The sequence below is a fragment of the Solea solea genome, chromosome 4, assembly GCF_958295425.1.
Source record: "Solea solea chromosome 4, fSolSol10.1, whole genome shotgun sequence".
NCBI lineage: Eukaryota > Metazoa > Chordata > Actinopteri > Pleuronectiformes > Soleidae > Solea > Solea solea.
Window position 1 is genome coordinate 9,488,372 of NC_081137.1, and position 16,514 is coordinate 9,504,885.

At 39.3% G+C, this 16,514-nt stretch overlaps 1 protein-coding gene across 1 annotated transcript; it reads left to right on the plus strand.

The window, feature by feature from the left end:
• The first annotated feature begins 601 nt into the window (after positions 1–601).
• Positions 602–13,421, plus strand: LOC131458246 (uncharacterized). Its single transcript, XM_058627156.1, has 2 exons — positions 602–917; positions 8,714–13,421. Exon 2 carries the CDS (start codon positions 10,011–10,013, stop codon positions 11,073–11,075), a length of 1,065 nt encoding a protein of 354 aa, XP_058483139.1. The 5' UTR covers positions 602–917; positions 8,714–10,010; the 3' UTR covers positions 11,076–13,421.
• Positions 13,422–16,514: the final 3,093 nt, after the last annotated feature.

Consider the following 16,514-nt stretch of genomic DNA (forward strand, 5'->3'; position numbering starts at 1 on the left):
TCCTCCTATTCCTCACATGTACTTCAGTCACTGGGATGACTAAATTAGATGTGCCACTGCTCAATTCATTATTCCAATAAGGTTGTTTTGTTCTGTAATATTTATTCACATGACCCCATCTTACTGCTCCATACTTCATATTTCATTTACTTTTGTAGTTTCTCATAAAGATAATCATAACAATTGTCAGTATTATCCAGGATGTTTAGACATACAGTTCATCTACGGGAAATTTCAGACGAAAGAAAATTAACAGGAAAATGTATGTCTTTACATGATGCTCAGAGGGAACACTATGAAGGAATATTTTTCAATTCACTATTACCTGCATCCCAAGCAAGGTAGATGTATGTTGAGGGTTCCCTTATAGTCCCTTATTTTTTCAAACAGACAATATTTTTCTGTCAACCCAAAATATCTCAGAAACAGCGCCACCTGGCGGCCAATCTGAGAACGGCAGCGAGAGAGAGAGAGAGAGAGAGAGATCAGAGCGCCCTCTTCTGTATCTGCTTCCTCACTACTGTCGTACTCTTACTGGCAGATATCATGAGCGCAGAGATCCACTGTCCCGCGCGTCATGGTTGTGTGGAAGCTGGCGGCTCAGTGGAGTGACGCGGATCTGTGTAGTCAGGGTGGGCAGGGAAAAATCTCTGCGGGGATTTTTCCACACAACTCAGCAGTGAAGTGGCAACCGCTGCTGCCGTCTCACCTACTGGAGCTGTTTTGTTCCAAGTTGTTTCTGCTGACCAAGTGTGAAACAAGTGTCAGAGGGAGAGCGACTGATGTTTCTGCTGAACATGTAGCCGGCTGAGGAATGAGAGCAGCTGCGAGGCACCGGCGGCTCTGCCAGCGGTTCTGCTGCTGCGGAGTCGGACTGTTCGCCGTCATTTGGCTCGCACAGGTTCTCCAGACTCCAGGTGAGACCTTAATCTATATTAAGATTAATATATGTATAGACACGCAGCGCAGACTGCGTGTCGAACAACTTTAATCTTGGACACGGGAAGATAATGTGACGGCATGATTGTGTAAATGTGGTCTGTGATACATTTTAACAATGATTCCCTAGCATTCACATCAACTGTTGGAGAGGAACATCACTGCACTGAGAAGATGATCTCCTATCTTAAAATAATTTCGTGAGAGTTCATACATTCCGAGCATTACTGCTTACACTTCCTCTCAGAGCTAAGGATCCACTTATGAATATTCCAAGATTGTATTGTCTTTATGAGACAAATAGGTTAAATAAGGTTTATTGTTGGCAATGTGTTCAGTTATACTTATAGAAATCGATTCATGCTAAGGTTTCCTTTTTATGTGGACATTTTTTACTTTTTCCACTGTAGTTTTCACTCAGTGTACTTAATTGTGTTTTTTTATGATTATCTCATTATATTTGATCAGAAAGTGAAATGCCTAATGCATATTGTCAGAGCCGGATTAAATAAATGGACTATACTAGGCAGACTGTATTTTTTGGGCCCCCCTCCATCGATGTTATTTATGAATTGAAATCTGAAACTTACCAAAGTTACTAATAAAAGTTAATTCACATTTTACATAGCGTAGTCTTTGGTTACAAGTTGGTTCTTTGTATGCCAACATAAGTCATGTGTCGTATATTAAACAGTCTATCAGACTATTTTTTGATTTTTATTACCGTATTTATACGTTACTATAAGGATCTATTAAATGCTATTAAATTATCCTTATCTTATCCATTGCGAGTGTCATTGTTAAGGCAGTAGTACCAGTAAATCACCAATAGGTATCAGCATTGCTATGTAAACAGAGCAAATAAGATACATTTTGTAAGCTATTGCATTTTGCAGAAAATCTTAATTAAATGTGTTGATTAAATTGAATAGTTTAATAAGTAGTCAAATATACAAAGACCAATAAAATGTGCAGTAAGAGAAACTGCTGTAGTGGTAAAGAGATTTATTTTCATGGACAAGCATCACCTCTCTTCCATTTTCTGGTATTCAACACTCAGCAGCTCAGCTCCTGGTCTGGACTGTTCAGCAGTTTTCTCCACTGGTCTGGATGGTGTACTGTGCAGTGTTGTTTTTGGAAGCCATTCTAGATTTAGTCTTAGTTTTAGTCTTTTGGACTAAAACGCTTATTAGTTTTAGTCACGTTTCAGTCATTTCTATATGTGATAGTTTTAGTCCAATTTTAGTTGACGAAAACTCAAAAAAGTTTTAGTCAGTTTTAGGTTGTTTTTAAAAAAAAAAAAAAAATAAGTATAGTCTTTTAACAAATCCATTTAGGTCAATAAGTATTGGAGATTACTGTTGGGCAGAAACCTTTAATCTCCATATTTAAAATTTTCAACAGTTTTTTCCATGAATTGATGCCGACTTCATCATACAACAGTGTCACACATAAGTTTGACATGAAATTTCCTCCGCCGATCTAGATCGGTTTGGAAGGGCTCGGGGCGAAGGTGGTTTACAGCGACCCCCCGCCCGGACCTCGCCGCGGACATGTGCACTCGCTGCGGCTTCTCCCGCCCGCCTGCCCCCAGCGCGACTGTCAATCATCAGAACGAGGAGCATTAACCGTCTTGAAACACGGACCAAGTCATTTTTAGGTTTTGATTGTCCTTCTGTCTGGGCCCCCTGCCAATCGGGCCCTAGGCACGTGCCTAGTTTGCCTTTGCGTTAATCTGGCTCTGCATATTGTTAACATATCCACTTTTCGCTGTGGTTTGATTTCTCATCTGTCATGGTAACATAAACTTGACACAGCAAGAACAATATATCTATAAAAGGAGATGTACTTGCAGTTCATATAATAAAAAAAACACATTGATTTATAAAGCTCATATATTTGCACTGTTTTTCAGATTCTTATAAGCAAATAACCAGTGGTGGGCTGCCAGGGCCAGCAGGGCCTTCTCTGCTGGCCCTGACAATATCAAAAAAGTATTTTTTTTAATACTATTATTATTATTATTATTATTATTATTAATAACATTGCACATTTGGAAAATAATAATAATAATTATTATTATTATTATTATAATAGTAATAATTATAATAATATATATATATTTTTTAAAGAATAATCAAATTAATTTGTGTCTGAACGTGTCTGAATTCAATTACTTTTTCAGTATGTTATGATTATATTTCCAGAAAGAATATGGTTATTTTTTGTGAAGCTGAGCTGGATTTTCCATATGTCATTAAACGCATCATAGCTCCGTGGACCTGCTCTAGTAGTAATGCTGGCCTTTCGTTGAAGCTGCCATTTCCTATTTGGTTAACTTTGACTGACGTGTGTCGTCAGCCAATCAGAATTTGATGCATAGTGACAGAACGCCCCAGGCCCAGCGATGTGTCTGGCGCTAGCCCCCGCTGTTGTCATCAATGATGTTTGAACCTTTGGCGGGTTTTGAAGTAAGCTATGGCCACTGCATTAACACCACCGATCTATCATGTTTATGATCTCCTTCGTGTGCACTTTTCACGGTGATCGTTTGGAGAAAAGAAGGAAATTATTTCAAGAGGAAGACCTACACCGAAGAGGTACATCATTTACGGTAGTTCGAGTGTTAACGATAAATTGATAACATTTTTTAGAAGTGGTGAGGCAAAACAGTTGATCATAAATAGTGCCAGGGACGTATTCCCCGCGTAGCTGACACCTATGCTTATGTGGAAGCTTGTTTTTGTGTCATATAGTGGCTTGTGAAATTGCGGTTGCTGAGTGTCATAACGGAAGATGTGGTGGTAATGATGCAGTAGCCTATAGATGCGCAGTGGTGTGCGTGTCCGCTATGGTTGTTGCAGATCAACTGTCTCATGAATATAGTGTTTTGTATGTGGTTGTGTTTGCGCATGTTTTTTTTTTTTTACTGAAAGCCCTGACTGAAACCCCACGGTATGCTACTGCATCCTGTGATCGTTAACATGCATTCCACACACACATTCACTTCACAGATATACTTTCCAGTTCATATTACATTACATTACATGTCATTTAGCAGACGCTTTTATCCAAAGCGACTTACAATAAGTGCATTTAAACATTTGCGTACAAATAAGAGCTAGAAGTAAGTAAGAGCTTCAAGTAAACCAAACTATGAAGTGCTAGTCGTAAGTGCGATGTATAGGGTTTTTTTTTTGTCGTCGTCGTTATCGTCTTAGTCGAGGTAGAGTCGGAAGAAATGTGTTTTTAGTCGGCGGCGGAAGATGTGGAGGCTTTCCGCTGTCCGGATGTCGATGGGGAGCTCGTTCCACCATTTGGGAGCGAGGACAGTGAACAGTCTCGAGTTCTGTGAATGCCTCTGCGATCCTCTCAGTGAGGGGGCAGCGAGCCGGTTTGCCGATGCAGAGCGAAGTGGGCGGGGGTGTAGGTTTTGATCATGTCCTGGATGTAGGCTGGACCGGATCCGTTTGTAGCATGGAACGCAAGCACTAGAGTCTTGAAGCGGATGCGAGCAGCTACAGGAAGCCAGTGAAGGGAGCGGAGGAGAGGTGTAGTGTGGGAGAATTTTGGTAAGTTGAAGACCAGTCGAGCTGCTGCATTCTGGATGAGTTGCAGGGGTCGTATGGCACACGCAGGGAGACCAGCCAGGAGGGAGTTGCAGTAATCCAAGCGTGAGATGACAAGAGCCTGGACCAGAACCTGTGCCGCCTTCTGGGTTAGAAGAGGCCGTATCCTTCTGATGTTGTGCAACATGTATCTGCAAGATCGAGCTGTTGCAGCAATGTTGGCAGTGAGGGAGAGATGGTCATCAAGTGTCACACCCAGGTTCCTTGCGGTATGAGACGGAGTGATCACAGAGTTGTCGAGGGTGATGGTTAGGTCTGTGGTGGGAGAGCCCTTTCCTGGGAGAAAAAGAAACTCAGTCTTGTTGAGATTGAGTTTCAGGTGATGGTCAGACATCCACTGTCTTCATTTTCATATCTTCATTTTACCTCGCACTTCATCTTATACTATTAACGTGCATTGTCTGCGGCTACTCACCTGTAAACACAGAAACACGGCTGCTGCTTCACGCACTGGTCCTTAAAACCCTGTAAAGCCCAAACCATTAAATAATTGACAGAAAATTCCAATTCTTTGAAACTGGACCCTTATTGGTCCTTCTGAACAAACACATTTTTTTTTTCCAATATCAATTTCCATATAGGAGTTTTAATTTGTATCATATTTGATACATATTATTTTTTTTCTTGAACAAAAAATACACAAACAAATCCAACAAAAACACTGCAGCAATGGAACTGGCAGGGTGTAAGTGTGTAAGACATAACATTTCAGTTATTTTTACTAATTTTGCGGATCACAACCATTTTATTTTGAGTGATGGTAGGCTTGAAAACAGTTTCTGTCCTTATTCAGACAAAGATGCACTCTGGAAGGGTTGAGGTCATTTTCAGGACAATATCTCCTGTAGCACCAACATCAGATTTCTCATGTCTGGATTTTCTCTCCCTTGGCACACATCAAAGTCATAGAGATAGCCACTTTGGCCGGCACGTCCCCACATCTTGAACCTCCACTTGTGAGGTTTTCCTGGCATGTAGCATCGTAGATGTGTTTTTCCTTTAAAAGGCACCACATCAACAGTGTGACATTCTTCAGGAGGTATGCAAAGAAACTGTTGGTGTAGTTTCTCTAACCATAGCCTGAGTTTCCACACTTTATCCTTCATCCTATCCAGGAATCGACCCCGTGACATCACATCACACACTGGGGGGTACCTTGTTTCCATCTCCCAGTAAGCTTGTACGTTGGGCATCTGTACTAACCCCATGTGCTGCATGTACATACCCAGAATTTGCTCAATTTCTTGGGCATTTGTGTTCACTGACTTTCCAGTTTGTTTGTTTCTTCTGCAATTTCCTGTAGCATTTCCTCAGTCACAAAATCTTTGAAATACATATATGGTGTCCAGTCAAGCCTCTCTTCAGAGTCTTCCTCAACACATTCCACAAACTCAACAGATGGAGGTTCAAACTGTTTTCTTCACCACCGATACTCCTTCTTTTTCACTTTGCCCCTTGCCAACTGCTTTGGTGTTGTGTCCTCTTCTGGGACTTCTGGGCCTTCATCATCATCATTACCATCTGGGTTTTCCTCTTCCTCATCATCACTACTATCTGGGTTTTCCCCAATCCTTGCAGTAGGAGTCCATTCCTCATCCTCCTCACCCTCATCATCATCTTCCCCGAGCTGCTCCATGTCACTTGAATTCCCATCCATAATCATCTTCAGAACATCTTCAACACTGTATTTTTTTGCCTTCTAAAACACACATGCACACAAAAAACTGATTATTGTGTATTTCTTCTTTGAATTGGTCAGTTTTTAGTGAAAATCAGTAAGCAAAACAAAGTTGCTATCAATCATACCATTGCAACACCTAACTAGTCATCAATCATCATGATACTGCCAGTTGCATATCTAATTTATTGCTCTTAATGTACCAAATAATGTAATTTAAACATTTAATTAGTTTACTTGAAAAATAAAAAGTCTGTATGTTGCTTGATGTATTTATAATGCATGAAATACAATAAAATGACAATTGACTGATTTAGAGTTACATGACCTTATACACCCGCTGTATCAAATTTGATACGTCAAAACACGGTTTTACTAAACCATAGATTATGAAATATTAAGTAATTTCACATTGCATCAACCCAGTAACTGTTCCTGTTAAGTAAATGTTTCACAAAAAAAAAGATTTTTTTTTCTTACCTTAACCTTTTCAAAATTGGCAAGGTTCTTCTGCAAATACCACGTGTCCACTTCTTGGTTAATGGCAGTCTTGTAGCATGGCTGGAAAGCCCTCTAGTGAGCAGATTACTGCCCTCTGTATGATTATCTGTGTAATGCATGTATATAATTGTATACATCGGGTTTTTCAGGGAAAAAATTGTCACACTGCTCATGTGGAGGGCTCAAAAACTCATGTATCACATATGATACGTTTGGCAAGGACCCTCACGGCTTCCCAACTGAGAAGGGTCCAGCTGCAGACTCACAGACCTCTACACGACTCACCCCGCCCACTGCACGACACACACCCTTACTGCAGGACACCCCCCCACTACACGACACACCCCCTCACACTACACGACACTCTGATTGGGTCACGGCGTCTGAAATGTGATGACGTTTACATTGGCGAAGAAGTATGACGAGAGAGCACCCGAAAAACAACCAACACGGGAAAAACACAAAACGTGTTGTACTATAATAAAATGATGGAGGGAAAGATAAGAATAAATAAAAAAACATTATGATATTGAACACTGTTTGAATAGTCATTATTTGTGTACATTAAATCAATTAAGTGTGGTTTATTAACCAGTAATGTCTGCATGCTGTAATGATAGCGATTGTAACAGCAAGCAAGATGCAGCAATTCTTTTCCTTTTTTTTCTTTTTTTCTTTTATTTATATGTACAGGTTATAACATTGAGACAGAGGGTCTCATTTTCAACCAAAAAACCTATAAGATAAACTACATGGTCTTTATATATTAGTATTTATCTGTTTTTTAATCTTTTTAATGACTGAGAAGTTGCACACAGCTTTGCTAATTTGAAAACTTGTGACCTCAGTTCTACAATTGTTAAAATACAAGATTTGATGATGAATAACATTTTTCATGTTTAGAAATGAAAAGTTTTGTTGAATCACAGTCAACAGTGTCATTCGATTTAATTTATTTATTTATTTATTTTATATACTTTAGGACAGGGAAAGTCTTACAGGCAAATGCAGTCAAGTTCATTACTACTTGATTCTGGATATCTTCCTGGAAATAGGTAACATCTTAATGATGTACTCAGCAGATCTCGTCTACTTAGCTGGACCACACTGGCACAGAATTTTAGAAGGTTTTTTAGGTTAAAAACATGATCAAGTAGACTTTTATTAGTTCTAATCGTTGTTCTGTCCAGTTGAATAACATGTCAAACTACAGACTAATAAGACATTCAATAAATGTAGGCCTAAATTAAACACACCTTGTTGTAACATACAGGTTGCCATGATGTTGGAAGTTTGCAAAAACAAATGAAATTATTCAAAACAGATTTTTTTTGGGGTCAGGATGACGTTATAACATGATACTATATTGTATAAACGTGATAATTATATAAATGTAATACTATATTGTATCAACGTGATAATAATGTCATATCATATAAACGTGATAATTATATAAACGTAATACTATATTGTATCATATAAACGTGATAATTATACTACACAAATGTGATACTATGTTATAATTATATCATAAACGTGATAATTATATCATATAAACGTGATAATTACACTGTAACAAATTGCTATAATTTCTACAGTAACATTTTACAGTAACTTCTTGTTCTGTCATTTTACAAAGTATAACTGTACACCGCAATGCATCATGGGTCCAAAATAATTACAGTAGCTGACAGCATTTTCCCACAGTAACATATTGTAAAATGACAGGCAAGTTGTATTCTGACTGTAGATGATGCGTATTACAGTTAAATACTGTTGATATCGGATTGCATTGAATTGAAAGAGGAGCACATGTGCTGAGGTGATGTTGGAAGAGATCCTGCTAAAAAATGACAAAATAATTAGATACTAAGAAAGTGAGATACAGGCTGAGACGATATGGGTTTTGCATTGTGACAAGATGTTTTTTTTACCCTTAATGATTTTTATTCTATTTTATTACCAGCACAAGGAAGCGTGGCCCGAGAGAGTATTTTAACTGTTGACTCTCTTGAAGACAATGAAGAACCATCTTCCATATCAGCCTTCAGAGATCCTCCTGATGGCCTAACAACTGAACCACATGACAGAGCTCTCTCTGATGTGGGGGATTGGACATATGATGATGGACATATGTTCAGTGAGGGATTTGAAGAGGGTTTGAGTGAGGAGTGTGCAGAAGAGTCAAATTTCAAGGACACAACAGACAAACCATTATATGACAATGCATCAATAACTGTGGCAACTGCCTTTTGATCGGCATGGCTTATGTAAATTGTCATAAAGTAACTGATAAGGCCCTAAGTGATTTGCTCAAAATGTTGAAGTTGCTTTGTCCCGATCTGAATGCAGAAGTTCAAAGGCTTTTTTTTCTCCCAGTCTGCATCATCCCCTATTGTATTGCATAAATATTGCAGTAATTGTTTTGGGTCATTAGAAGATGAACAGTTAGCATGTCTGTCTTGTGGGACCAGTGTGTCCGACGAAAGATCCTCATCCTTCGTAGAGGTTCCAATCGAGGCTCAAATAAGGTAATTGTTTCTGAATCCAGGTTTTCAGGAGAAGCTTAACTTTAGATTAAGCAGGAAGAAGACAGGCACCAACAGCATTGAAGATATATATGATGGTGAAGTTTACAAACAGCTTGAAGATGGGGGTGGTCCTCTTAGTGACCCTAAAAATATCTCACTTACTTGGAACACAGATGGGGTACCTATTTTTAAATCGTCAAAGTTTTCAGTTTGGCCTTTTTATTGTATCATCAATGAATTGAGCTTCATGGAACGCACAAAAAGAGAGAATATGATATTTGCTGGACTTTGGTATGGGGATTCAAAACCATCCATGGTTACATTTCTTAGACCACTAAGTGACACACTGAGTAAACTTGCAGACAATGGAATTCTTGTGCAACCTGCAGGGTTGACATCTAAACCATTTTTGTGTAAAGTGCTCACCATTGCTGGAACATGCTACTTGCATTAGTCCTTAATTCAGTGCAATACAATGGGAAATTTGGATGCCATAAATGTGAGCAGCCAGGAGAGACTGTGAGGACAGGGGAAAGGGGACATGTCCATGCCTTTCCATACCAACATAGAGATCCAAAAGGGCCACTTCGCACAAATAAAAAGTTTGCTCTCAAATGAGAAAATCGCAAAATCGCAAATGAGACCAAAACCACTGTTAAAGGGGTGAAGGGTCCCTGTTGGCTTAGCAAAATTAAAAGTTATAACCTTATCAAAGGCACTGCTGTAGATTATATGCAATTAGTCCTTCTTGGAGTAATGCGCCTTTTGATGGGTCTGTGGTTTTCTACAGAGTTTTCTCGTCAGCCCTTCAGCATGGCAAAAAATGCTAAAGAAATTGACAGGCGATTTCATGATATCTCTCCTCCATCCTCAACTCGATCAGTGGCATCTCACAGAATGTTTTTTAAAGCATCAGAATATCGGGATCTTTTGATCTTCTATGGACCTGTTGTTTTCCGTGGAATTCTTGCAATACTGTACTACAGTCACTTCCTTCTACTAAGTGAAGCCATTTTCATTTTGTTGATGGAATCCATATCAGTTGAACAGATTGATCATGCAGAGAAACTGTGCAACTTTTGTTCTCAAATGGCTAATCTCTATGGTGAGCAGTACGAAACTGCAAATGTACACCTTCTCATGCACCTAGCTGACAGTGTCAGGGCCCTTGGTCCACTATGGACTCATTCATGTTTCCATTTTGAAGACAAGAATGGCTATTTGTTAAGGCTCATACATGGCACTCAAAATATACCTATGCAGATGGTTCATGCAGTCAAACTTGTGCAGTCCATTCCTGTTATTTCACAAACCATAAAGCCAGGGAATTCCATAGCTGAATTTTACACACGGATGACTAAAGATGATAGTTTCTGTCAGGAAAACAATGATTTATCTAGGACTAAACTATATGGAGCATCTAGTGAACTTCAACTGGACACAGTTCACCTATCTACATTGGAGAGACATGCTGGTCACTGTATCAATTCTAAAACAGTAAGGGTCTTTCACAGGGCACAAGTCAAAAGAAATTACCTCACATCGAAACACTATGGGAAAGGCAATAGAAGAAACAATTTTACAGTTGTTTTTTCTAGTGAAGGACAAACAAAGTATGGACAGATTGAGTTCTTCTTTACCTCAGAACAATCATGTGCCAAATGGGCCCTTGTTCGTGAATTCAAAAGTGCAGGTTTTTCTTTGCTGCAAGATAGTGTAACAAATGGTACATGCAATCATGTTGTTCCCCTATTGGACACCAATGCCAATACAGTAGTTTCCTTGGATAACATATAGGGCAAAGTTGTTTTTCTTGACTTGACATCTATGCCTGGCATTGTGTTTGCAGCTCATTTCCCAAACACACTTGAAAAGTTTTAACCCATTAAAACCTCAACTGGCCTAAGAAGCCACAATCTAATGCTTTATCATTTAAATAACCTGCTCTGAAAATGCACACGGTCCACACAACTGACCATGAATACTTTTTAGAATTCAGCAACAGTACAAATAGTACATAGCACACATAGTTCAAGGCATCAAACAGCAACTAGCTTAGCTGGATCGCTATTATAAAATGAACACAACTCACTACTCTCCTGCAACAGCTTCCTGCTGAGGGGAAGCCAGATGAGTCGATGACCTATTGGATGCAACAAAGGGCCTACAGCAGGGGTGGCCAACCAGTCAGAGCCTAAGAGCCACATTTTTTTACTGTGTTACCCCAAAGAGCCACATCATACACATGGGCACACATGAACATCGCCTCATCCCTTCCTCACACACACACACAGACCTCTGCTTAGCCAGATTTATTGTAAATGTCACACACCAACATGATAATGACAGAATTTGACTTCTATAGACCACGGGCCAGTCATTTTCAACATTGAACATTGTGTGCACTGTCTCACACACACAAACTCTCAGTTCAACCAAGTCCACAAACAAAAATATAATAATTAAAATATCTTTTTTCTCTTACTGTGCATGTTGCTTAGTGGGACTTCTGGCATTCCTTGCCTTGAACAATCCTCTTCAGATCTGGCTTGTATTCAGTTGTTGCCACTCGAAGCAATTCTTTCACATGGGTGTCAGTCAGAACAGATCGATGCTTTGATTTCACATGTTTCAGGGTAGAAAACACAGACTCGCAGACGTATGTTGACCCAAATATTGACAGTATCTTAAGCGCAGCCCGTTTGACATTGGGGTATTTTTCCATTGGCACACTTTTCCAGAACTCAATGACCCCTTCCCTTAAAGCAGGTTTCAGTTGGTCCTCCTCACAAAGATCGATAATCTCCAACTCAGCCGCAGCCTCATCTGCCTTGACGCTTTGAAATGCGCTAATGACGCCTGGCATATAAGGCAGAATGGCTTGCCATTACGCTCAACAAAAAAATATAAACTCTCCCATTCTGTTAAAAACGTCCTGTGTTCATCTTCATATTTTCGTTTGGCTGTGCATTTTTTCCCTGCCATTTTGAAGGCGAACTGGACACAAATTGTTTACTCAAAAGATCTTGTCCCTACTGGGAAACTTTGCCGTATTTATGCCATATTGAGACTCATTTGAGAGCTTGCATTATTCTCATTTTTCTTTTTGTTGAGACACTATAAAAGAGACAGCTGTAAGAGAATCTGAGAACTCAAATGGTGAGCAGCGAGAGACAGAACCATGTACATTTCTCACTGAGACATAACTGAGACAGTGCTTCCAAGTAAGGATATCAAAATGAGACATATTTGAAAGCAGCACAATATGTCTCATTTTTCTCTTAGCTGAGATCAAGAAAAGAGACAGTTGTGAGAGAATTTAGAGAACTCGCAAAGTGCTCACTGTGCTCACACCTGAGACTTAATTCTCAGGAGAGACATTTGAGAAGAATGAGAAAACCACTTTGGTCTCGATTAGTGCTCATTTATATCTAGGAGATGTAAATGTGACATAAAGGAGATCTCATCTTCAATTTTGCTTTGCTATGGGAAGACGGCAAAGCTGGTCAGCCAAAGAAGTAGGAAGGTGCATGAGAAGAAGAACAGCTCAGTCAATCCTCATGTCTCCTCTCTCCTCAGGCGATTAATGGACTTTGAATGGCTTTGAGCTTAAGTCATATGCAAAAGATGAGGATTCTTGTCTTCCCCACTATATGAGTGGACATTGTTCTTAAAGGGAAATTTTGCAGATTTTTAACCATATCGCTATATATCCACGTTAGGGATCTCGTGTGAATTTAGCCGGCGCAGCTGCAAAATCTGTTGTTCTTCCGGCACCAGCACTGTCATGACGGAGCTGGAGCCGGAAGAACAACACAGTGCCCCAGAGATATGGAGAACATCGGCAACAACAGCAGGTGTTTTTCACACTGTATCCCTAACTCAGACAGATAGAGTTAAAGGGATAGTTTGGGTTTTTTGAAGTGGGGTCATATGAAGTACTTTTCTATAGTCGGTGTGTTAACTACATTAGCTGCTGCTCAGCGATCCCTCAGTTTGGAGAAGCTAATCGTCCCATATGGAAAAGAAATAGAAAAAACTTATAAAAATTTCCCATTGCCTCTAATAGTAAATGTTTATGTTTTATATATATTGTATGTTTTATAAGACCTATATGTCTCATACTATGATTTACTCATGAAAGTGGCCCCTTTTGCATTTTTTTCATACAACATAATTATAAGAATTTTGTATGAATCAAGTAAACATTAGATATATTGTTTATAAGGAATGTGCATTGCACATTATGTTTTCCATATATTTTCAATATAATGTTTGTACCATTTTGTGCTTTTTTTATACATGTATATGATATTAAATATATGAATTTTGTGTGTAAAGTGTATTAAATTTAAAGGGAAACTATGCTTTCTTTATATTTTTCTTATACAACTATTATATGTCAACCAATTAAAATACATGGTTTGCCTGCACATTACCCAGAACAACTAATTTCACCATATAGTGATATAAATGCAGTCTGTACAGATCTGTTATATTGAAAACTTGGCTGCAAACTTTCGAGTCAGCAGTCTTTATTAACAGTGGAACTGTACTGCCTACTATTTAGCATGCTTCACTGATGTAATCTACCAGCACATCTACAGTATGGTGATTTTTTTTCCTGCACACGACATATCTCACAATAAACAGGCACTAAGCAGTGCGTAGTATGGTTAAAATGCTGTACATGCTTCCAGCAGACAGTAGTCAGTACCAGTATCTGCTCAGTGTCAGCACCGGTCGGAGCAGGGGCAACCTGCCCGGACGGCATGGGGAAGAATGAACCCATACGCAGAGACCCAAGGTTGGTGAAACTCAAAAAATGGTCTTTAATTAACGTAGCCATAACAATAAGCGCTGGTCAAAACAAGCCAGGAACATGAACACAAAAAAAACTAGGAAACACCGAAACTAAGACTATGATTTTGGACTATGACGCGAAACCTACAGTGAAACATGCAGGGAAACAAGCACAAGACGTGGAACAAACATGGGACATCTACAGAAACAAGCACATAAATCTACAATGACACGACCAAGACAGAACAGAGAGCACGGCTTAAATAGACATGAGGGAGGGGCACAGGTGGAAACAATCAGGGAGAAGACAACCAATCAAAGACGCGGGAAAACAGACAAAGCAGAAAGTAAAACTAGAGACAAGACAGAGAGGAAGTAGACAAGACAAAACCGGAAGTGACACTACCAAAATAAAACATGAACACCTAAACACAACCATGACCTAATACAAACAGAACCACCACAACATGAAACAGAACAAGACCATGACAGAACAAAAACCCAACCGTGACAGAACAAGAAATGGCCGTCATGACACTCAGGGCCAAAGCCTATATGATACACTTCTGTACAAACAAAACAGCTTAATGGAGAGCTGTGGACACAGCAACGTTTTTACTTTTTGACCGGAGCTCTGTAATCTTGGCGTTGATCGTGCTTCCAATGCTGGAGAGCTGGGTCCCTGGCCACTTCTCAAGAGTTGCACCTACATATGAACAAACACAAACAAACAAACAAATGCAAAACCTTAGTACAGTAGGCTGAAATCAAGAAATACATAAAAGCAGAGACTATTGGGGAACCACCTATTGAATCTGAGGTGTATACCTATGTAAATACAGGCTATATAATTAAACTGTAATAACTGTATATATTGTTTTAATCTATTTTCGTTCCAAATTCAATTATCTGTATATTTGTACTATGTATAAGGGGCTACAGCTCATTTTGTTTTGCAACCCTGTGTTGTAAAATAACGAATAAATGACCATGAAAAGCTGAAAATGCCAGTTTCTCAACCATGACTCCGGTCCCAGGATGGATCTCAACCTGTTTAGACAAGGACACAAGGTGAGCATTTAATCATACAGAATATGTATGATTTGTTCAGCCCAACAGATTTTAGACATAAAAGCACATTAGATCTGCCATACTCATTAAAAGGTCTATTTTCTGTGCTGTATTTATTAATTCTTTATAAAACAATTACCCTAGAAGACTGGGAGACAGGCAGTGATGGAGTCAAAGATGCAGACGTGGAACTGGACAGCGTAGATCTGGGCACGGACAGCAGTGAAGTGGCAGATGGAGAACTGGGCCTGGACTGCGGAGAACCTGGGAGGGCCAGCGGTGGTGTGGTAAGCTCCAACCTTGATCTCTTAGGAGATGCAGCCAAATCAATTATATTCCTCATGCTCTGTAGGAGTCCTAGCACATCTAGACATAGTATATCAAAAACAAACAATTAGTTATCAACCTTCTCCTTTGGTCAAAGTAGCCTACAACACAGTCAATTCAGCCTAAAGTCATTTAGGAAAAAAAGTGTAATAGTTGCCTAAGGTTCAATGATTGCTATAATGATACCTTGAAGAACCATCTCCTTCAATTTAGCATTCTCTGCTTTCAGGTCCTTGATCTCCTGCTTTAATTCAACCACAGTCTTCCTCGGATTGGTATGATTGTCTGGAGAAGGCTGTGATTGACCATATTTCTTAAGAAACTCTTCTGCAGGGGCTGTCCTCGTGGGAACCTTTGACTTCTGGGTGTCAAGAGAAAAGAAAAAGAATCATCAGATAGAAAACCAAAAGACAAACATGGTTGTTGCAGGAGTTGAGCAGCCTTACTGTACAACAGAATCAACATCAAGAATCAGTGATCTTTACAGATTTTCTTTCCTAGCTTGATGTAATGCCTATTACACAGTAGTGCTAACCCCTTACACATCCTATTACTACTGGGAAATAAGGTCAATACACAGGAGCTAAAAGTAAATTAACATCACCTTAACTTGCAATAACTGAGTCGGTTGAGCCATCCGAATCATCCCCATATTTTTGTGGGGCCACTGACACCCTCTTTGTAAGCTCTGCAGGTTCATCTTCCTTCAACAGTGAGTTAAGTTTGCGAGTTGTCTCAAAACGAGTAGCTAGATAACAAAAGAAAAAGACATAAACCAGAGTTATACTCAAATAGTAGATCACTTTTTCGTACCACTAAGACTGAAAATATACTACAAGCTGGTGATTTGTGCTCCTATGTGCATTTCATTTGAAGTGGTTATGCATTAGGCAAACATGACACCTGACATAAACATACATAAACTTTCAAAAAATGTATGTATGTTTAAGTTTGTTCCAACTGGTGTAACTGTCAAAGTGTTATTATGTCACCTTCAATGTCAAATTGATAGAGGCAATGTCAAGTGACATGGTT

Coding starts and splice junctions, on each gene's coding strand:
- LOC131458246 (XM_058627156.1), top strand. CDS start 10,011: ATGCAATTAGTCCTTCTTGGAGTAATGCGCCTTTTGATGGGTCTGTGG.